At 44.2% G+C, this 21,752-nt stretch overlaps 2 protein-coding genes across 6 annotated transcripts; both read left to right on the forward strand.

Annotated features, from left to right (window-relative positions):
• The first annotated feature begins 460 nt into the window (after positions 1 to 460).
• Positions 461 to 7,724, forward strand: sult6b1 (sulfotransferase family, cytosolic, 6b, member 1). The gene is made up of 7 exons (XM_026308542.1): positions 461 to 1,349; positions 3,372 to 3,484; positions 4,600 to 4,689; positions 4,913 to 5,039; positions 6,091 to 6,185; positions 6,482 to 6,638; positions 7,208 to 7,724. The coding sequence occupies exons 1-7, from the start codon at positions 1,154 to 1,156 to the stop codon at positions 7,333 to 7,335; spliced, it is 906 nt and encodes a 301-aa protein (XP_026164327.1). The 5' UTR covers positions 461 to 1,153; the 3' UTR covers positions 7,336 to 7,724.
• Positions 7,725 to 8,371: 647 nt separating this feature from the next.
• znf365 (zinc finger protein 365) lies at positions 8,372 to 16,013 on the forward strand. Of its 5 annotated transcripts, none has more exons than XM_026309118.1 (7): positions 8,372 to 8,495; positions 9,126 to 9,787; positions 9,997 to 10,306; positions 10,500 to 10,671; positions 10,762 to 10,811; positions 11,910 to 12,122; positions 15,151 to 16,013. In XM_026309118.1, exons 2-7 carry the CDS (start codon positions 9,136 to 9,138, stop codon positions 15,179 to 15,181), a joined length of 1,428 nt encoding a protein of 475 aa, XP_026164903.1. In that variant the 5' UTR covers positions 8,372 to 8,495; positions 9,126 to 9,135; the 3' UTR covers positions 15,182 to 16,013. The 5 variants fall into 5 exon arrangements, with proteins under 5 accessions (XP_026164903.1, XP_026164899.1, XP_026164900.1 ...); XM_026309114.1 differs by having other exon boundaries at positions 8,404 to 8,535; XM_026309115.1 differs by having other exon boundaries at positions 8,404 to 8,535; positions 10,765 to 10,811.
• Positions 16,014 to 21,752: the final 5,739 nt, after the last annotated feature.

Raw genomic sequence — 21,752 nt, forward strand, 5'->3', positions numbered from 1 at the left:
GTGTTGACTTGATGTATTTCTCTGTAGTGCCAGAATTCTAGTGTTTTTTGCTGATCAGGATTTAATAAGGGAATCGATGATGGTATTGGTATCAATAATATCAATTCCCATTTCTACTTAACATTTAAATATTTGTTCAGTCTTCTAAACTAAAACACAGCAAACTACACACTATACTAGCATGTTAGGGGCTGCACTAGTGAGATTACCCAGCATGCCCTAAGGCTAGAAACTGGGTTTGACCCCTATTATCATTCGTGATGAATGATAATGAATGGGTGTGTTCCTTCTGTTGTGTGTTTGTAGCAGTGTTTGTGTTAAAAGATATCTTGTAGTTGCATTAAGGGAAATAAAGGACAGAGTATTTTCAGAATTGAGAAGATCTTTGACTTCATGTCTCTTGCAGGTCGTCCTTATGTCTGCACATGCAGCAGCAAAGCAGCAGTGACGAGTTGGGAAACGTAGTCCAGGAGACAGCAGGCTTACACAACAGGAACACATGCTGTAGAAACCGAAGAACAAACTTTCTTATCACCTTTCATAAGGCTTTTGTTTCACACCCACCTGACTGAGGACGTAGTATCTTGCTTTCAAATCTCCCCTGGACGTCTCTCCCGTTTCTTCCCTTAGATCTCAGTTTTTGTGGGGGGGGTTTTCTCGTTGGAGGCTGTTTGACAGCTAAATACTAATGAGACTCTGGGCTGCACAAAGAGGAAGCTGGACTTAGAGAGGAGAGCGAACAACATGATTGTGACCAGACTTTAATGAATGCCATTTGCTATTTTGCAGCAGAATTGAACCGGACACTGTGTGGAAGAGTAAGAGAGGGGCTCTGTGCTCAGTCTGTCTGCATGTACCTCCCTTCTGGTGACCTCTGTATAGGCATTTCCCTTCAGTCACGCACACATTTTCTACATGTATGTGTAGAGGAGGAGGTGCCTGGCGTCTCCTCCTCCTTTTACAGCTGCACACACCCTTTCTCCCCTTCTCCTTCCCTCACTCTTCCTTCGTTGCTCACTTGCTCACAGGACAGCAGCAGATGAACACTCAGCTGCACAAAGGCACCTCCTGTTAAACTCTTTGTTGAAACTCTTAAATTAGTGTCTCTGACCTACTGCGGCAAGAAGCCAGAGTTTCAGGTGTGTGCAGCAGGATGAGCTCTAACGTCTTCGCCACACAGCTACAGTCCAAGCTGCAGATGGCAAAGGAAATCAGTGAAGAGGAGAAGCTGTACAGATACAACGGGGTGCTGTACCCGCGCCTGATGTGCCCTGAGGACCATTTAAAGAGTCTGGAGAACTTCCAGGCCAGAGAGGATGATATCATGCTGGTGGCGTATCCCAAATGTGGTGAGTGAAAGTTATCAATAGACAGAAGCTGTGTAGCCAGAGAGTAACAGCTAAGAGGATCTGATTCAGGTGCTGTGACTGGTGCAAGCAGCTGTAGTATTTAGGTGTTAAGTGTGCTGTAGGATTCAGGGTAACATCTGTGGATCTCCTCATCACCTCAGCTAAACTCTCAGATTCAGGTGGAGCAGGTTCACCTGTGTATTTCATTGTGTGACTCCTAGTCTGAGAGTCCCAGGCTTCTGTAGTGCTGTGGTCTGTGTTCATGAGCCTCTAGTCTCATATTCCCTCTATGCTCTGACCTTTGACCTTCCTTTCTCCAGTCACTTTTAATATGAATTATTAAGTTCAGCAAACAGTACGCTGTAAAAAGAATAGCTCATAAAAACATATTTACTTTCTTAGATAAAAAGACAGATGTTCTTATCTCAGTCTGATGTGTGTTCACTGCAGTAAAAGATTAGAACCGAGGGTGAACAACAGACCGGACTCTGTCCAAAGTGAACATGTGCACAAACAGAGCTGTAAAAACAAAGCTTTGTGGTTTTACTGTGTTGGAGATTTGTGCAGCATGATGAGGTCTTGTCAGGTCTCGGTCCAGGTGAATGAGATGATGAATTGTTGATATTTAAAAGCACCATGTAACAGCATCTTTAATCTCCTTTTGTTACGAACACAAAGAGCTCACCGTGCGGGGAGAAAAGCGTGACATTCCTGCTGTCTCCACTGGGCTTCTGAGGAATGTGACATGTTTTGTTTTTAGGGAAGTGTTTTCTTTACTTTGCACGACAGCTCACTGGTGGACAAACGACTGAAGAAGGGTAAGCTCATCGCTTTCAGGGGAATGTGAGATTACACACAACCTACATCTCCATCCGCCTGTTTGGACCAGCACCCACATGGGTAAAACACCCATTTAGCTCTGGGTGAGGGGCTGCACGTTCCATCCACCAGTGCAGCCAATGGGACGCCTCTTTGCAAACAAGCCTGTTGAGGTTAAAGCCAGTTAAATCACACATTTGCACAGCAGACAGCCACAGATGATGACTTCCTGATGTCTTTATGAGAGATGGATGAGATAGTGGAGGATCAGCCTGACCTTCACCTCAACAGATTTACTGTGTGCTGCCGTTTATTTCCCCATAAATGTTCTCCATGTGCCGAACTACGTCTCTCTAAAGTTGTTTTTCTTATCCTCCTCTGCCTCCTGAGACCAGTTTTAGTTCACAAAATGTTTCTCAGGTGCAGCCAGGAGTCATTTTCAAGGAGCTGCTGTCGTTAAAGGATAGGTTTGGTTTCTTTATGCAGATTTTGAAATATGTGACGTTTTCTTCAGTAGCAATGAGTTTGACTGAAAAGACTGAGTATGATCCAGACCAGGGCTGTGGGCAGTCTCACTGTACTGTTGTGGGAATATGGAATATGGAAACATAATTTTATATAATAGAGCTGTGCACTTAAAATATTTAGATTCATAGATGTTCAATCTCATAAAAACTAGTGAGGAACTTTTTTTTCACTTGGAAAAGACTTAATCAATTATCAGTTAATATTTGTATTCATGTCTGGATACCTGGGAAAATGTGAAACTGCTGCACATGGCAGGTGGCAACAGGAGCTCAGTTTCTCCAGAGTTTTGCCCTGTGGCTCAATCCAACCAGGTGTCCTCATAGCAGACTCCAAAACTCCACCTGGTCCATTATTTTCTTTCTGTGTGACCTCCTCATCAATCAACATCACTTACATACGGTATGACGTGCTTCTTTAGTTAGTGGGAAACATCACAGCTCCCCCCACAAACCAGAAATAAAATCACCAAACCCTTCAGTTTCCCTGAAGCTCTGAAGCTACAAGGTCAGTATGTTCTCTCCTCCTCGGCAGGAAAACAGGTTGTGCATCATGCCATTTCCCAGTATTTCAGGTGTTTGTTGTCTTTAGGGAGGCTGCTGTCATGGTTCACCATATGTGTGTGTGTGTGTGTGTGTGTGTGTGTGTGTGTGTGTGTGTGTGTGTGTGTGTGTGCAGGTTTTAACTGGATGGTGGGGGTGATGGGGAAGATCATTACAGAGTCCACCGGGGTGAAAATAGAATCCGGGAGGCCACCGCTGATCGAGTTTTTTGGACCGGAAATCCGAAAGGTACCGAGCAGAAGTTTGTGTGTCTGTTGTGGGAAAACAAGCAGATTGACAGAGATAAAGTCTGTGTGTTTCTGCTGAATCAGCAGTAAACAAGCCAAACTATATCTCTATGGTGACATCTCAATTCATTATGTGAAGATTAAAACAATGTTAGCGCTTTGTAAAAACCTGTTTTAACTTACTATTCTGGTGTTAAGCTCCATCCTACTAAAGTAATGTAGAAAGGAGTTTGGTTAGTGGCGCTCACAGCAGCATTTCTTTGCAAAGCAACGTCCTGGTCATGTTTCATAAAGAAAATGGAGCCTGCAGCTCAGGGTGTGACAAGATCGTGTCATTTGAAAAGTTCTGTTGTGACCTGGTCACTTGAAGTCTGTGGATCCAGGTCGATAATCCCATTTCTCCTCCACACCTGCCATTATTTTGGGTGTGTTGCTGTTTTATTCTAACCGTAGCAGAGGTAGAAGTCTGAGTACACAGTAAAAAATACCACTAAATGTATTTGATCCTGCAAATACAGGAGCAGCTTTTCCAGTGTGATTTCTAGGAGGCAGCAATGCTTCATTAGTATTAGTTTCTGACCACAGCTCAGGTCCTGAAAAGCCTCAGAAAGCCAATAAGTGGACATTTGATGGTGGATTCTTTTGTCACACATTTGACAAGCCAAAGCCTGGCTCTCTCTCCATCACAGGCCTGAAGCCTGGCGTTTTGGTGCAGGGAACAGCATTCAGCTTTTTGTCCATTTTGTTCACAGTTCTCTTCACTGAACTCAAGAGCTGACTGTAAAAAACTCAGTGCTTCAAGTGTGTGACAAATGCCTGTGCGACAGTTTCCCACACAGGCATTTGGAAGTTGAACCTTTCTTGACCTCCCCATGACTCACGCCCGGGCGACGCTCGAGTCTGTGATTGGGGCTGGCTGAGTGTTTTCTGGTATTCAGTTCACAGTAACAAAGCCTGGGACTTTGGCACCAGAGACTGCTGTTTGCATCCGTCTCCAGCTTTGTCTTCTTTTAACCATCATCACCATCGTACCTGGACATTAACCACGTAGTTTTAGTTTCCCAGACTTAACCAAACCTTTACCACAGATCAGGAAACAGTCTCATGTCCCCTCAGGCTGTGGATCAGGCTCCTTCTCCAAGACTCCTGGGGACCCACATGCATCCGGACAACATCCCCGCGTCCTTCTACACAAAGAAAACAAAGGTGGGTCATACAAAACCTCTGCAGATCCACTTTCATCCCCTCACACATAAACTGTAGAAGGTCAAAGGTCACATCTTCCTGTTAACTAGTCTAATAGAGGCCAAAGCTGGTTGGAATTTAAATGTGCAAAGAATAAAAAAATAAAACATGATTCTTTATCAAGCACAGAATATATTTGGATTTTAAAGCTAGTCTGTAATTTGTTGTTGTGCGAATTGCACAGATGCTGGTGATCTTCAGGAACCCTAAAGACACTCTGGTGTCCTACTATCACTTCACCAACAACAACCCAGTTCTCCCGTCTGGACAGTCCTGGGAATCCTTCTACTCCGACTTCATGAGTGGAGACGGTGAGCAGACAGCACAGAGAGGGCAGATAACGTGCAGTGTGTATTTATACACATTCGTTATTATCTGACTAACGTGAATGAAAAACTTCTCAGTCATCCTGCACATGTTGAGGATCCTGAAACTAGAAGTGAATGAGCTGAGGGGACATTTTTATGACGCCACATTGTGTTTCATAAAACATGCTCAGACAATAGGGGTGGTGTTATTGTCAACAAATCCCAGGGAAAGACAAAAACCAAGTGTGTTACTTGACCCTGTTTTTGGCTCCAGGCTAAGATGCAAATCTTTAAAAACCACTATAGGTTCAGTAGTTCAAGACTAAAAAGAGAAATAAAACTCTCCATACGTTTATGGTCAATGAGGAAGTTTAATATCAGATATTGAGGACTATAGGAGCTTTTGTTTTTCACTACAGTCTGACTTTAGGATCCTGAGCTCAGCTGCTGCTAAGAAACAGCATGTTCACTGTGGAAATGTTGGAATCTAAGCAGAGCTAAAGCTGCAGTGCTGGTGTGTTTACAGCGTCAAACACTCAGGCCTTCTCAGGGCAGGATATCCACCATCACGTTCGCCTAAAACATCTGGGGAGGGAGAGAAGTTTCTTATGTCCATTAATGATGTAAAAGTACAGGTCACACACACCGTTACAGAAAAGGTGGAACATGTGTCACCATTAAGAAAACCAGTGGAAACTGGAAAAAAGATAAAAACAGGTGACTCCTCTTTCCAACACTGATAAACACTGATTAGTGGCTGAAAGTTCAGCAAACGCTGTTTTGTTTTACCTCTAATCTTAAGAAAAGACAAGAGGGATTTTTCCCTCTGTCTTATTACAGGTCAGGGAACCCTTGATCCAACGTCAGTTCCTGACTCGTGTTTCCGTTGTAGAAGCTCGTGCTACTTTTCTCATCTCTTCTCACCAAGTCGCTGTATAACCAGTGGAAGTTTATGGTTTAGACACTTTAAATCATAAAATTAACCCTCACTGGTGATCTGTTTGTTGTTGATGTGTGTGTGTGTGTGTGTGTGTGTGTGTGTGTGTGTGTGTAGTCTCCTGGGGCTCATACTTTGACCACGCTTTGGCCTGGGAGAAAAAGATGGATGACCCAAATGTCATGGTTGTCACCTACGAAGACCTAAAACAGGTAGATCAGACACTGATCAGACCATCTTAGAGAAAGCAACAGCTTTAACAAGTTATTCCTATTGTTTTTATATATATATATATATGAGGTTTAGTAGCTGAATAAACAAATAAACAAAAAATATTGTACATGTGATATTTGGTATTTTTAGTAGTGATAAGTAACATATCATCCTAACATGTTGATTTGTGTACCATGATAAATTCATAAAGACTGAACTAATGTCACAGTCTACATTTGTCTTCATTACAGAAGAAGTAACAGTGTCTGTAATGATTCTGTTTCCTGTCCTGCAGGACCTGAATGAAAGCATCCATCAGATCTCCAGCTTCTTTGGCTTCAGCCTGACGGAGGCTCAGGTGCAGCAGGTCGCAGACCAGAGCACCTTCAGCGCCATGAAGCAGAGCTCTGTCAACTCCCACAGCACCATGGCCAACATCATCTTCAGAAAAGGTTCCTCAGAGTCTCATTTTTAAATACTGTACGCACAGTCAAGTACTAGTATTTTGTACTTAAAAACTCACAAAGAACACTTTTCAAATAAAGGTCCTGCACTGAGAATTTCACTGAACAAAGTGTCAGCAGTAACATGTACCTTAAAACCTTGAGAGTAAAAGCACAGATTAGTCAACCCTTCCCTTGTTGCATGTCATTGCCCTGTAAATCTGATTTGAAATGGATAAGATTCACATTTTCTGCTCAGTCTCCCTTAATAGCTTATAAAGATAATGTGAAAATATGTTTAGACATCTTATATTATGCATATAAAAACTGAAATTTGATTTTACAAATGTTTCTTGAGACGTGAGAATGGCTGATCCTCTTATCAAAGTCAAGAGAGTGAATACATGTATTTGCAGAAAACCTTTAAAATGGGCAGCAATGGGTTTTTTTAATAAATGAAAACTTCAGCTTAGTTTTGATGTTTCAGATGATCCTTCTATAATTTTGAATGGATCTGAGTACAGATTTGTGGGAAGAGTGCAGCTCTTTATCTGTATCCTATTTTTATACCTGAGCAGGTGAGGTCGGGGACTGGAGGAACCATTTTACAGCAGAACAAAGCCAAGAGATGGACGAGGCCTTCAGCAAACACCTGTCAGGAACCAGGCTGGGAGCCAAACTCAAATACCAGCTGAACTGTCAGTAGGAAGCAAGAGAAGGAGGGAAGTGAAGGAAGAGAGGCAGATAAAGGAAGTAGAAGAAGAGTCAGAGGGACTTTCTGCCCCGGGCTGAGTCAGACAGACCTCCTGCTCCTTCAGGGTTGGTACAGTTTCCTCCCCACCTGGTTTGGACATCACGTCTGAACCATCTTTAACCTAATCTGGCACTAATCCCACTGAAAAAAGAAAGGGAGGACGAAGGGGAAAATGCATTTTACCTCAAATCTGTGAACTTTTGTTGCTGCAGAAAGTCTAGAGTGGAAAACATTAAAGGGATAGTTTGACAAATTATAGTTTTTATATGTCATTTTTTTGTTTGGCTTAAACAAATGAGATATTACATGTTGTTTACAGAGAATTAAACATATAAGTCCCATGTTGTTTTATTCGCTGATGTTGTCTGTTGGTTAAAACACATAACAGCTGAAATCTCTTCATGCTGGCAGCTACTTGGTCTCATGTTCATGCAATTCTAGAAACACTCAGCCTGGTAGTGAAACTGGCATTGAAACTGTGACGGGATTATGAGCTGCACCATCTCTGTTTGTACTGTGCGTGGTGAAGATGATCATGATGATAAATAAAACTCTTTTTCCATTTATTATGATCCTATTTATCTGACCTCAGACCTAAGGTGATGTTCTCAAGAAAACCTTTAATGTATCTGTGTTTTACCTGAGTATTTCCATGCTGTGCTACTTCATCCTTGGACTTCACTACATGTCAGAGTCAAACCTTGGACTTTTTCCTGCTCTACATTTATCTGATAACTTTAGTTCCTTTTCAGGATCAGATGGATCCAACAAAATACAGACTGATCATCAAACTTTTTTGATCCCTGGGAGGAAATTCACAAGATACCCAGCAGTATGGAAAGTACTTCAAATTAGAAGTATATAAGGTAGTTAACGTCAGCTACCCAGCAGTATATGTTATTTCTACTGCAGTACAGAACTCTCGGGACTTTTACTTTTTATTGACCGGAAGTAACGTTCACCGTCACTTCATAGATTTAATTTGAAAGGGCTGACCGGATGTTGTGGTTCGGTGGCTAACTCGTGTTAGCTTGTCCCTCTGTCTCCCGGTTGAATGACATCATGCGGACCGTCTGTCTCCGTCTGCGACATGCCGCCTTCAGACACTGACGGTGAGACGTTTATTTACAATCTGCCGTTAAACTGCGGCCGGTAAGCGCGCGCGTTAAATCTGTTTCCCGCTCAACAATGATTAAGCGATTGTTTCTCCCCGCTAGCTAACGTTAGCCTCGGCTAACGATGCTACGGCTACACAGAATGAAATGGACGCTGCAAACAGAAACATGTTTGTTTGTTTATTTGTTTGTTTATGTGGGAATAAATCCGCTGTTCGCTGCTGTCTGTCCTCCTGGCTTTTATTCACACGCTGCAGGAATTATACGACGATTTATACCTGACAATATAGAGTGACAAACATACTGTAAATTATATTTTAAACCATTTAAATTATTATCATAGGTTTTGCCTTTTTTTTGCACCGTCACTGATAAATATTTAACCTGAGAGAACAGACTGTGATTTTAATTTTTAATGTGCCTAAAAATGAGCTATGACTCACATTAAAAATCCTCTTTCTGTAAAGTATTTTAACAATAGTTAAACTAGAAGTCCTCACATCTAAGAAGCCAGAACCTGATTATATTTGGTAATTGATTAATAATCAGTTCTCAGAATAGTCTGTGTATTGATTAATTGGTTATTTCATCACTAATCACTTCCATCTCTGTTGTTCTTCTGTGCAGGTATAGAGTGATGCAGCAGAAGCTGTGTTCCAGAGGTTCTGGTTCTTTCCTCTTAGAGAGGAACGGCCAGGCCTGCGGCGCCATCACCGACGCCGTCACTTCCTGCAACCTGCCCTTCCGCTGCCCTCGCTGTGGCGAGCAGGAGCGTTTCCGCAGCCTGGCCTCTCTTCGCGCCCACCTGGAGTACCGGCACTCATACCGCTCACCGGACGTGATCGGTGGCAGCTTCAGTATCACGGGCAAACCCCCGGACGCCCTGACGGCAGCGATTCCCTGGCACGACATGAGCCTCCCGACCCGCAGGGGGCATCAGAGCACAGGGCGGCCACCTCATGTACGCTCCCTCAGCGACAGCAGAGACAGCGGTTATCCCCACTCCTACAGCTCTGTGAGGAGACGCACCCAGAGTGTCGGGGTGGGGACGCAGGCTGAGGAGGACGATGAAGAGGAAGAGGGGACAGAAGATGAAGCTGTAGGAGAAGAGGACGAGGAGGAAGATGATGGAGAAGAGAAAGATGGAAGTAGATATGAGGAGGATATCAAAATGTCCACCAAAAAATCAGACGCAGGTCACGATCACCTTAACCACCAGCACCCCCCATTCCTGCTTCCATCTCCTCTTGGCCCATCTCGAGACCTAGACCTGGACCTGGACCTGGTCGGTGCGTTCAGGTTTCTTTATTCTATCTCTTGGAGCAGGGTCAAACTTACACATGTGGGGCCAGGAGTTTGCTGTGACACTATGGTCGCTTTGGGGTTGAGGCTCAAGTATAGTTCAGGAGATGGTTTTAGTGCTCAGTAATCATGATTACAGTCATGCAGTCATGGCTGCATCTGCAGTAACTCCTGTCTCCTTTGCTGTAACCACCAGAGCAGAACTCCTACTCCGGTCTGGAGACGGCGGCAGCCTCGGCCGCAGTGCGTCGGCGACTGGCCAGCATCCTGCGGGCGGCCGACAGCACCATGCAGCGTCGACTGGCCAAGGTGAGCACGGAGCTGGCCCAGACCGACACGGAGCTCCTGTGCGAGCGCGCTCACTCGCAGCACCTGGCTCAGGAGAGGCAGGAGGTGGCAGAGCGGGAGAGGTCGTTGAGCCGGCAGGTGGACGTGGCTGTGATGGTTATTGCTGCACTGAGGGAACAGCTCAACGCCTCAGAGAACGAACTGGAACGACGAGAGAGGTAAACAGGCCTGAATAGCTCCAGGCACTGTAGCTTAAGAAAACACATCCAAGAGACAATTTCACAGGGAAATCACAGTAGTCAAAACATGCACGGTGAAAACATGCTGCAGGGTGAGAAAACAGCCTAATTCAGAATCCCCTGCAAGTGCTTTATTCATGTGCTGTATTTAAATATGATTGATATTCTCCAGGGAGGTGATAACCATTCAGAAGTTTCTGGAAGCAGCGGCCCAACAGGAGACTTGCGGTAAAGTTCGAATCCAGCGCTTCATCGAAAACCTGCTGAGACGCATCGCTCTGGCTGAGAGACTGGTGGAGTATTACCAGGTCAACGGCAGCCCGCCACAGTGCAACCACTACAAGGTACACCAGCGGGAGCTCTTCTTCAGGAGTTTATCAAAGCGTATATGGTGTGTGGCAGTAATCCTGACCTTTGACCTTTTGTCTCTTCGGCAGCACCAGCAGCCAACTGAGAATGGACCTCGCAGAATCACTAAAAGCAGGTGAGTGTCCTGATCACACTAGAATTCTCAATAGTAATTATTAAAAGCTGAGCAGTCATCCCAGTAGAGTCTCTCCGGTCAGTGCAGACTTTTCACATTAACATGAACTGTGGTGAACTTGGACAAGTTCCATTCAGAAGTCTGTAAAATGTGTTTCTTTAGGGATTGAAGGTCTGAGATGTAGCTGGGTTTAAAAGTAATAAGAAAAAAGTCTTAACCTTAGTCCTTAACCTGATAGGGAACCAGTGTAGAGCTGCTAGAAAAAATCCTGGCAGCTACAACTGCGACGTGACACGAGATTTTTTTGTAATTGTAATCCAGGTGGAAGAAATGAAACAGGTAGTTTTAGAGTTATGGCCATTCTCAGGACGAGGATCAGACTGAGCAGTGAGTCGTCCTCTAACAGGGCAGGAAATCTGCTGCTGCTCTGAATCAAAGTCAGAAGGTGACAGAGCGGCTGCTGCATCATTCATGAGGCCTCTCGTGTCGTCTGTCAGATTCCTCTGTCGTCATGGTCAATTCATCACTGAGCATGTGACACTTTCTCCTTTCACTGTGGTGATCACTGAGATCTGCTGTCAGCCTGTGTTCCTGTACCATATCCCTGAGCATTATTCACCCTTTACCTTTCCCTCTGGCCCAAAGAGCCTGTTCTGTGTTGTCACTGTTGAATTTAGAGGCACCGTCCTCTGGCTCTTCAGCTGCTAAATGCTCCATCATGTTCACCAGCTCATCTCTGACTGTGTCTGTCTGCTGTTTGCTGCTGAGCAGGTAGTGGACACTGGCTTTTTACAGCTGCAGCTCTGGAAACAGCCGCTGAAACACTGAAGCCCACTCTGATCACTGATTTTCTTACACCATGTTTGATTGGAAACTTTGTCATTGTCACACTCATTTGGCAAACTGTTATTTGCAGACCCTTCATTGATCTCCAGCATTGACTTCAGGTCTGAGTCGTGATGATTTTCACCTTTATCAATAAGAAAACACCCATTAGGTCCTTTAAATAAAACGACTATGCTAAAACTATTCAGGTTTGCATTCTGAATTCACAGTCTCCTTGCTCTCCTTAATTTCTTCGTATTTCTGTGGTTTCAGGTCAGCAGGAGGTCAGCTGTCCTCCTCTGGCCCTCATGACAACAGGCCCCCTTCCTCCTCCCAGTTCAGCAGCCGCCCCTCTTTTTCCAAAGTGGGCGGAGAACGAGACCGGGAGCGTGAGCACCGGGAACGGCTGGCTCAGTCGTCCAGGCTGTTCTGCCGACCCGAGCACAGAGACGACATCTGGAACCAGCAGCGCCGCCGCTCGGCCGGGTACGAGGCCTAGAACAGAAAGACCGGAGAGAGGGAGTGTCACAGTGTAAAACCCTTTTACACAATGATTTTATTCCAGTGTGGTAACCTGTGGAAAAGTACTGCAAGGTCACAGTCTTTGAAGTAACCGTGACATCCAGCTGTTTCCATTTATCAAATTTACTAAGCCCAAACTTTTGCCCACACACCTGAGTCACTTCTTTGAAATGCAATTTGAAATGTCTTAGTTGGCAGGAACAGAAACATTTATAAACTCTTCCTTTGACGCTTGTGTTACTGTGTTTCATACTTTTCCACAGATTATTATGCTGAAGTAAAAAAATCTGCACTGGGTCCTTTTTCTTTGTGGGTAAACTTTCACTACTTGGACGTTCAAATGAATGACAGCTTCCTGTTTCATCTGTGGGCACAAGTCATAATGTTATTATGTGCAGTGTAATAGGTTATCCCAGTCACAGAGAAGCTCCAGCTAAAAGTGTGCTTTTGTATTCATCCCCTGATTTAAGGTTTAATTACAGTCGAGGTCTGATCATGGAAACAATGAGAAGAGTCTCAGTCTGAGTGATGCCTCGTCTCTTTTCGTCGAAGCTTCACGTCAGTCCAGTTATCTTACCTCTGCCTGTGCTTTCAAGGCCAAATGGTAACGATCGTGTCTGTTTGCTCTCTGATAAAGCCTAAACTCCAGTGCTGAAGCTACAGCTAATGATTATATTCAGTTTAGATTAGTCTGAATTTTCAGCAGACAGAGTCTTTGTTGACATCCACTGGTGCGTTGTTTAGTCAGATAAAACGGTGTGTGCTTGTAAGCTGCGTGTCTGGCTGACCGGCGTACAGCCTACACTAGTCGGATTCTTGGCTGTATGTGCTGTATGTTGGTTATTAGTGTAGTGCCCTCACAGCTCTGATGTGGTTTGTAGAGCACAGGCAGGAGTAAGTTTACACCAGGCCTGGGTCAGACACATTTTGCATGTGATCCTCGACTTTTATCTTGAAGGCTGCAGATACTGTCTGTTAATTGTACGTGGAGAGAAAACTTTATAGAAGCAGGCCCAGGTTTGGGAGGACGCCACGTGTGTAACGAATGTACTCTGAGTTAACGTTTAGCTCACGCTGAAGAGCTGCCGTGCTTTAGGACCTGACTCATCACGAATGACGGCGTTATCAGTGCTCTCATCCAAAGTGACTTACAGTGCCATGAATGCACACAGTTCATTTGCAGTACACTAAGCACCTCGGGACGGCTTGTTTGATAGAATCATTCCTCTCTTTAGGCATCGCTCTGTACAATCTGTTTACACGTCATTTTGCACTCATCCAATGATAAGAATGTAAAAGACAGTATTCGTTGTAAATGTATCTTTGCTGTCGTCGCTTTATGTTTTATTGACAGTGTTAATAGATATTTTGTATACAAAACTATTACGTGTTGTCAGGTGGAAGTAGTAGTACTACAGTACTTTACCTTGGCAGAACACTGATCTGGGTCTTATTTATTTTCAGCAGGGTGTCTGCAGGTCCTGGAAGGGTCTTTAATTCATTCATGATACATTCCTGAAATAATGTAAATTCATGTTAAATGGAATATGTCTTTAATTACTGGTTTTACAGTCTAAAAAAGCTTCAGCCATCAGTTTATTTACTGGCTTCATGGACTGATGAATCGTAACACACTGGGGATAAACTTTTGCCGGGTTTTGTCTCTTCTGCTTCCGAACACATAAAAACCTGACCCAGTTACATTTAAGAGCCTGATTATCCCAGAGATTTGCACAGATCACACTGACTCCTGTAGCACTTTGTGACTTTCTGCACTGATGGTGTAAGTGTTGGTGCTGCTGCTAATTAATCCCCATTTCTCTTTGAACTTTGACCACAGCACACCCACTAGTCAGTTTATTAGGAACGCCAAGATCAAACTACGTTTAATACAACAGCTCTGAGACTGTTTAAACACAAAGTGAACATTATCACCTTCATGAAGGAGGATTTACTGCAGGACCATTTGGATTAGACTCAGTCTGACACAGGGGTTCCTAATAAACTGACTCGGTCTGACACAGGGGTTCCTAATAAACTGACTCGGTCTGACACAGGGGTTCCTAATAAACTGACTCAGTCTGACACGGGTTCCTAATAAACTGACTGCTGAATGTATTTTACAACAGCATGTTTTGGTTTTTTTTTTTCCATGTGAATGAGGTACCACCAGTCAAAGGTTTGGGGTCCCCTCATGTTCCAGCTCAGGTCCAGGGCTGAAGCTGAACTGGCCCAAAGCAGGAAGTGAAGTGAAATGTCAGAGATGCAGTGATGCTTCCTTCCATCTTTCCTGCAGCAGCAGAAGGAAATGAAGCCTTGGAAATGGATGCAAACAGTTTCCTCCAGGTGTCCCAGCTTTGGCTGAGTCCTTCCAACAAACTGTGTGTGTATAAAGACTGGGGTCCATGATTTGGACCATCCAGCCCAGCAGGAGGCAGGACTGGGTCTGGCTGTTCCAATGAACAAAGGGAGTCAGGATAATGAGGCTGTGGAAGAAAAGAACAAGACGTCCGGCTTCAAACGATTTAATGGCAGCTCAGTCTGCAGACTCTCCAGGTGAAGAGGGAAAGACACCTATGGGTGCTGCACCAACAGGTGCTGTCTGTGCCAACAATATTAGATTCATCCACAGGGTGTGAGGCTGCTGGAGGATCCAACATTCACATCACATTGACTGAGACCTGGAGAGTTTTCACCTGCACATGTTGGTTTCTGCTTCAGGAAACTCCACATTTTAGAACAGCTGGAAACTGAGGGGACCCCAGATGTTTGACTGAAAGTGTGTATGAGTGAAAAATCTGAACGGAGGAAACAGTAATAATGTCCAGTGGGAAGAGGAAACTGAGTTATTTAGAGGCTGTCTCATTATGGACTTTGGATGACAGTAGTTTTACTGCCTCTCTCCCACTGACTACAGTGTCAGCTGAAACTCTGTGTCTTATTTACACCATGATTTGTACTTGCACTGATCGCAGCGTCTCTATTCCAACAGTCTGGTCATGCTCCCACACTTTGACTCATAAAAGCCGTGAAGTCTTGGAGGTCTTGGAGTTGTGGGCTTTTTTATGCAAACGGCAGCGTAACTCTCGGTGATGACTGTGGGTGGTGCTTCAGGCTCATCTCTGGTGAAACTGCTTCATGTTGTGTTTCTGGTCGGTGGTGGAAGATGCATGAAGCAGCTACTACTACTACTAATACTACTACTACCACCATTACTACTACATATGTAGCTCTTGTGTTACTGTGAAAGCATGCTTCATATGTAGCAAAAAAAAAAACAACTTCTGTTTGTTCTACTGCTGTGTACTTTTGTAGCAGAGCGAGGTCTGTGTTAATGGTACTCGGAGGAGAGTTGCACTCAGCTCGGAGCTGTTGGAGTTCACCTGAGAGGGGTGTTGTGCACTGGACAATCAGCAGGGTTCATGCACAGGTTTGGAAGAGTCCGGAGCGTAGATTTTTATTACTTCTGTGTGTTTAAAAGTGTTTTGGGGAAACGTGTAGTAGCTCTGAAGTTTGACATGTGGGTAAAAATATAACCAGGCAAGTATTTTCTCTGGAATCAATGTTAGTTTGATTATAACGTTACTACCTTTCTTGCCGTGAGTCGGTAGAAATACTTTTTTTTTGTTGTTGTTGTGTGAAACTGTTTCAACGGCCAAGTTTAATATCATCTTGTTCTCCCATAGGGATTTTATTTGCAGAAGTAATCTCTAGTTTTGTGCCTTCACTGAGAAAACTCTGTAGTTTGTATAACACTGTGCAAAATGCAATACTGTGAAGAACTGGAACTCTTTCCATATTGAAACCTGTCAGTCTGTGATAACCATGAAGATTAAAGAGCAAACATGACACCAACAACATCGTCATGTTTTTTTATTCACTCATTCAAAATTCAGGATTTTACTGTGGAGTCACAGTCAGAAGATAAAACTGATTGATTTTTGATTGATCTTTGCAGCTGCAGCATTAATTCACTGTAATCCAGCAATAAAATAAACATATGTATTATTATATATGCAGTTGTAACAAATGGCCACTTGGTGTCAGGCTTTCCCCAGGGATTAGTGTGTGTGTTGCATCAGGACTCACAGCTGTTTGTTTCTTTATCTTATCATTACAACAACTTCTTCAGTTATTTTGTTCCCAGCAGGTCCCATTAAAACCTCCTGAGAACCCGTTGGGCTCAGCTGTGGTTTGTGCATCACTTTTGCTGTACCACAAGGAGGCAGCAAAGTCTGGTGGCTTTGTGTTTCTTGTGTGGCCCAACCTAAAGACCACTTAGTACCAAACCATGCCAGCACCATCCCTTAGTTATGCTGGTATAGGCCTAGACTGCCTGGGGACTTCCCCTCATGGACTGAGCTCCTCTGCCCCCCCTTCCCCTCTTCTCTCCTTATTTACTCCTTTTAGCTGCTAAAAGTAAAGCGTTATTAATATTTTATGTCTCAGTGTTTATTTCCTGATGACTTTCTGCTGAAACAGTTCCCTATAACTGGTGAACATGGGGCAGGTCGTCATGTATGTTTTGACTCTGTGAAGGTGGAGAGTCTTCAGGCTGCTCAGGCCTGTGTAGATGCTGTGTGAGAACATGAGGAAGTGTTTACCATGAGCAGGCAGATTTATTTTCCCAGGCGTTGGTGACTCGTTCTCATGCCCAGAAGCCTGAGGGAAAACACAGAAGTATCTCAGTGTGGTCAAACTCAGGAGCATCGCCTTTTTTTATTTCAGCCTCGACTCCATTAATGTAGCTGTTTGACCAGGAGGCTGCTCCTTCTCCAGTTATGGGTCTGTCCACAACCCGCCGGTTTCTTCTACCCCCTTAAAAGTCTGTTTGAAAATGCTGGTGTCAGGTCGAAGCTGAGGGGGCCCTGGTGTCTCTAACAAGGTGACTTCCCTGACAACAAGATAAAGTACCTCTGCATAACATCAGGTACTGGCTCTAAGGGTTTGGGCTTCAGCAGTCCATTAAAAATGTCAGAATAAATATGAAACATCAGCTTCCCGGAGCCCAAGCTGACAAATCCTGTCACTGGAGGGGCTGAAATCAGAACAGGTTTAGTATCTCGGTCTGATTAAATCACGTCTCTTCATCCTAAAATCATCTGCTGCAGCTCAAAATGCATTTTAGCTCAGGCAGGTTTATTAGACAGGTGCTGTATTAGTTCCAGAATAATTAGCCCTCTCTCTCAGCTGCTTCTGCTGCAACTATATTTTACAATTTACTCTTTAATTCTCGTCGTTCATTTCGTTCCCGTCCCGTTTCAGCGGGAACAGACGGACACACAGAACATGAGGACAATTTTAGGTATTTGTACTTAGCTCGAGTATTTTGTGCTAATGTTTTTACTCCACTACCTTTATTTCATAGTTATATTAGAATCTGCAGTCATTCAAACTCCAGTACCTCCACCATATGCATCACTCCTTACACCTTTGTACTTGAATACTATGAATCTGGTTTTATAGCAACATAGTACTGACGGTGCTGGGCTTTCAGCTGTAATGCAGTACTTTTACATTTTGTTATTGGTGTACTTTTTTGTTTTTGTTTGTTTTTTTCTGCCCTGATTCGTCCAGCCGCCTGCGTTAGAAATACCGTGTGATGAACCTGAGGCCACTGCAGAATGTTAAATGGCTTGTTATGTTATGGTTCCTGACTGTGTTTCAGCGTGTCAATAAATACTGTAGGCTGATGTTGATCTTTCACGGATGGAGTAAACACAGTAACACAACGCTTTGACGTCACCACGGAGCCTCACACAGCACCCTGCGTCCACACGCTCGGCCGCGATCGTTTGACGTCAGGCGATCTCCGCGCAGCAAAAAGGGTTTTGTGAAGCCGCCGTGCAGCCGTATCAGCGTGAGCATCTACAGATTGTCACCCCGCAGGTCTGAGGCCATGTGGGCCACAGATAACAGATTTCTGAGAGCAGAGACACACAGCCAGCGTGGAAATCAGACACGCAGCTGACTGGTTGTTGTTGTTGTTGTGGAAGCTGTTTTGCAGTTTTCTTATTCTATTCTGATAAAGAATTTGTTTGGGGTTTTAAAGACTACAGCACAAAGACCAGTGCTGGTGTAATTATAGCGTGTCAACACTTTCTTTCTGGGCTTGAATCCATTGCAGAGTCTGTTTCCAAAGTAAAACTCAAGGTTATGTGTGATGTCAGTGGCTGCATGTGAAGGTTCCCTGTGGGATTCTTTGGCTTCCAGATCCAGTTTCCTGTCTATACCCTGTGGACCAAAGCCTCTGTCACAAAACACATTTGGATCTACTCAAACTGAAGTGTTTGAGGGACAATGGCACGCAATCCCCAGACCGGCCATGTTTCCTCTCACAGACAGATTTCTGAGCACAGCACAGCTCTGTGGTTATCAGGAGGAACGACACTGCTGCGTGTTACATAACGGACTTCAAGTGCATTCACTGCAAGCAGCTGAGACAAAAGCAGCTGAAATCCACATTTCCCTGTGGTTATTGGGTGGGAATGGATCACTGACCAGGCTTAACGTGCACAGGTCCAGGTCCAGAGTCAGGATGGCACCTGGTTACACCTGCAAAACCACTGAAACCGAAAGAAAACCACAAAGATCCAAAATGACCAGAGTTGGTCCAAAGGACAGAGAAACTTCCCACACAGGAACAGGTTTTTTTGTCACTTTTTCACTACATGTGCAGATTTCAAAGCAGTAGGTTTTTTGTTCAGGCTGTTTTGGTTCTGATCTTTATCATCTACACTTAATGAAGTCAGACTTTCAGTGACCTGCTGATGTTTCAGCTTCCTGCAGTGTCAGTTCAAACTTCTACTCGCTGTTGGCCAAGCTATGTGGCTGGGTATTGCTCACTGAAATGCACCTTGGGAATCGTAGTTAACTTCTCCCCCTCACTTCTTCTTGTATTTTTGACTTTTTAATCAGGAACCAGGTATTTTGGTTCCTATGATTCAAACCAGGAGAGTTTCATGTCAGCGCCAGCTTCACAGCTCCGTGTAACGACTACACACATCAACATACATGCTTCTGCTGTTTACTGTTGTGCTGTAAATATACAAGGCTGTGTGTGTTTGTGTGCAGTTTGGACAGCGACAGGCTGTTGTAGTTTACTAAATCATCCGGTTTATTTGATTTGGAGGGCGACCTATGCAGGGCTTCCACAGTTTGGCTCGACTTCAGGGCTAAAAGCGTCTGCGCTCTGAATCACAGGGGCTATTTTCAGCCTGCCTTCACTTCCTGCTAATAAAAACAACATGTTGCTTTGGGAGAACTGCGACGTCACGCGCTGACCGCACACACACGCCAGGAAGTACAAACGAGGCCTCTGTGTCGCACTGTGAGTAGGTGGGTGTCAATCTGATGTGACAGGCCGCAGGAGGAGATGAGTTGTGTGGGAGAGGCTGACATCTCCATGTGTTTGTGTTTGTGTCCTCGTGATCACTCACACAGCCCCGGTGCTAATTAGATTTTTATGGCAGGCACTTTAAAGCCAGCACGGAGGCGTCCCCGTGGCTCCGTTACGGTGGCACATACAAGGTAAAAGCACAAACATTATGGAAATGTGCAAAAGCACAAAAGTCAGAACACAAGAAAAATGCTGCAAACAAGCTCCACCAGATCTTTTCATAGACTTTTACACAACAGGCACCAAAATGCAAATACACGACTTTGACAAACACTTTGACGTGCAGGGTAATCAATCAAAAAAACAAACTGCTCTAAGTTCTGGTTTGTAGAGGAAACTCTAAAATAACGCACAAAGAGGTGGAGAGTTTCTGTTCATCAAAACGCATCGTACCTTAGAAACTGTAACGTGATGACAGACTAGATGCTTGTCGGGCCGCGGTTGTGAAAATGTAACGTCATTTATGACTCTGGTTACAAAAACAGTGAAAGGTAACGTCATTTTTTTTTAACATATTTATGAAAGTTGAAGTTCTGATGTAGGAATCAAACTCAAATTCACACCACGAACAGCTGCAGACTGTATTTTCTCATCTTTAAAATGTGGAGCAATGCATTGTGGGACTGTTTTGTTTAGAAGTACACATTCAGCATTCAGACACCACTGCACCATGGTGAAAACACTACACGGTGCATTATATGAGGGGTAGCTGGTGGTTTTGGACACCATAAGGGAGGCATCGAGGCGGATGGAACACAAATATTTACTCTCTGTCCAAACTCACCCCCTCCACCACCATCACCCCAGAGCACTAACAGCATTCCTTTCTTTTTTTCTCCCGTGCTTCTCCACTTGTTGCACTGATGGGTTTGCAGCATGTGTCCTTAATGCTTTGACTTTTTCCATGTGTTTTGTCCCTAAAGGGGACACTGTACTCTGGACTGGAGGAAGCACCATATTCTGGATTCACACCACAGCTGATGTGGCCATAGGTGGGACAACTGGAAACACAAACGTCAACACCAGCATCTGGAGCTTTTCAGTAATGGTTCCCCTCGTGTTTAGTGACTGATGCTCCCTCTCAGGTACAACTAAAGGAGAGAAAAATCCTAAAACTTAAAAGTTGCATCAGTCCTCGCCCACTGCTTCCTGCAGTAGAACACAAATAACTGTGCTAACGGGCCGATCAACGAATTTGACTTTCCATAACGAAGGCTGTCATCTCTGGTTTTTATGCTTCTGTGTGTGGGTGGGTGTTTCCCAGGAGAAAGACGTCCAGATTAGCTGCCTACGTCTTAATAACTCTGTTAACTCAACTAAATGCCAAACATGGAGGCCACGACAAGTGAGTCACAATCACTTACATGACTCATTGTCGGTTTTGTGGTGACAAAGTGTTTTTACTCACAATGAAAGTAAAATCATACTGTTTTCATTAGAGTTTAGTAAGTGGTTCTGGTTGTCTTTGTGGTGGTTTTGCGTTTCTGTGGTGGTTTTGTGTCTCTTTGTGGTGGTTTTGGGTCTCTTTGTGGTGGTTTTGGGTCTCCTTGTGGTGGTTTTGGGTCTCCTTGTGGTGGTTTTGGGTCTACAGGTGGTTTTGTGTCTCTTTGTGGTGGTTTTGCGTCTCTGTGGTGGTTTTGCGTCTCTGTGGTGGTTTTGCGTCTCTGTGGTGGTTTTGTGTCTATTTGTGGTGGTTTTGGGTCTCCTTGTGGTGGTTTTGGGTCTACAGGTGGTTTTGTGTCTCTTTGTGGTGGTTTTGTGTCTCTTTGTGGTGGTTTTGTGTCTCTTTGTGGTGGTTTTGTGTCTCTTTGTGGTGGTTTTGTGTCTCTTTGTGGTTGTTATGGGTCTACAGGTGGTTTTGGGTCTCTTTGTGGTGGTTTTGTGTCTCTTTGTGGTGGTTTTGTGTCTCTTTGTGGTTGTTATGGGTCTACAGGTGGTTTTGGGTCTCTTTGTGGTGGTTTTGGGTCTCTTTGTGGTGGTTTTGTGTCTCTTTGTGGTGGTTTTGTGTCTCTTTGTGGTTGTTATGGGTCTACAGGTGGTTTTGGGTCTATTTGTGGTGGTTTTGTGTCTCTTTGTGGTGGTTTTGTGTCTCTTTGTGGTGGTTTTGTGTCTCTTTGTGGTTGTTATGGGTCTACAGGTGGTTTTGGGTCTCTTTGTGGTGGTTTTGTGTCTATTTGTGGTGGTTTTGTGTCTCT

The sequence above is a fragment of the Mastacembelus armatus genome, chromosome 15, assembly GCF_900324485.2.
Source record: "Mastacembelus armatus chromosome 15, fMasArm1.2, whole genome shotgun sequence".
In the NCBI taxonomy this organism is placed as follows: domain Eukaryota; kingdom Metazoa; phylum Chordata; class Actinopteri; order Synbranchiformes; family Mastacembelidae; genus Mastacembelus; species Mastacembelus armatus.

Bases quoted from the DNA above. Each gene is read 5' to 3' on its own strand.
- sult6b1 (XM_026308542.1), top strand. From the start codon at position 1,154: ATGAGCTCTAACGTCTTCGCCACACAGCTACAGTCCAAGCTGCAGATG. The intron at 3,485-4,599 runs GTACCGAGCAGA...ATGTCCCCTCAG, and splicing joins TTGGACCGGAAATCCGAAAG to GCTGTGGATCAGGCTCCTTC. The intron at 4,690-4,912 runs GTGGGTCATACA...CGAATTGCACAG, and splicing joins TCTACACAAAGAAAACAAAG to ATGCTGGTGATCTTCAGGAA.
- znf365 (XM_026309114.1), top strand. From the start codon at position 8,438: ATGACATCATGCGGACCGTCTGTCTCCGTCTGCGACATGCCGCCTTCA. The intron at 10,307-10,499 runs GTAAACAGGCCT...GATATTCTCCAG, and splicing joins GAACTGGAACGACGAGAGAG to GGAGGTGATAACCATTCAGA. The intron at 10,812-11,909 runs GTGAGTGTCCTG...CTGTGGTTTCAG, and splicing joins CGCAGAATCACTAAAAGCAG to GTCAGCAGGAGGTCAGCTGT.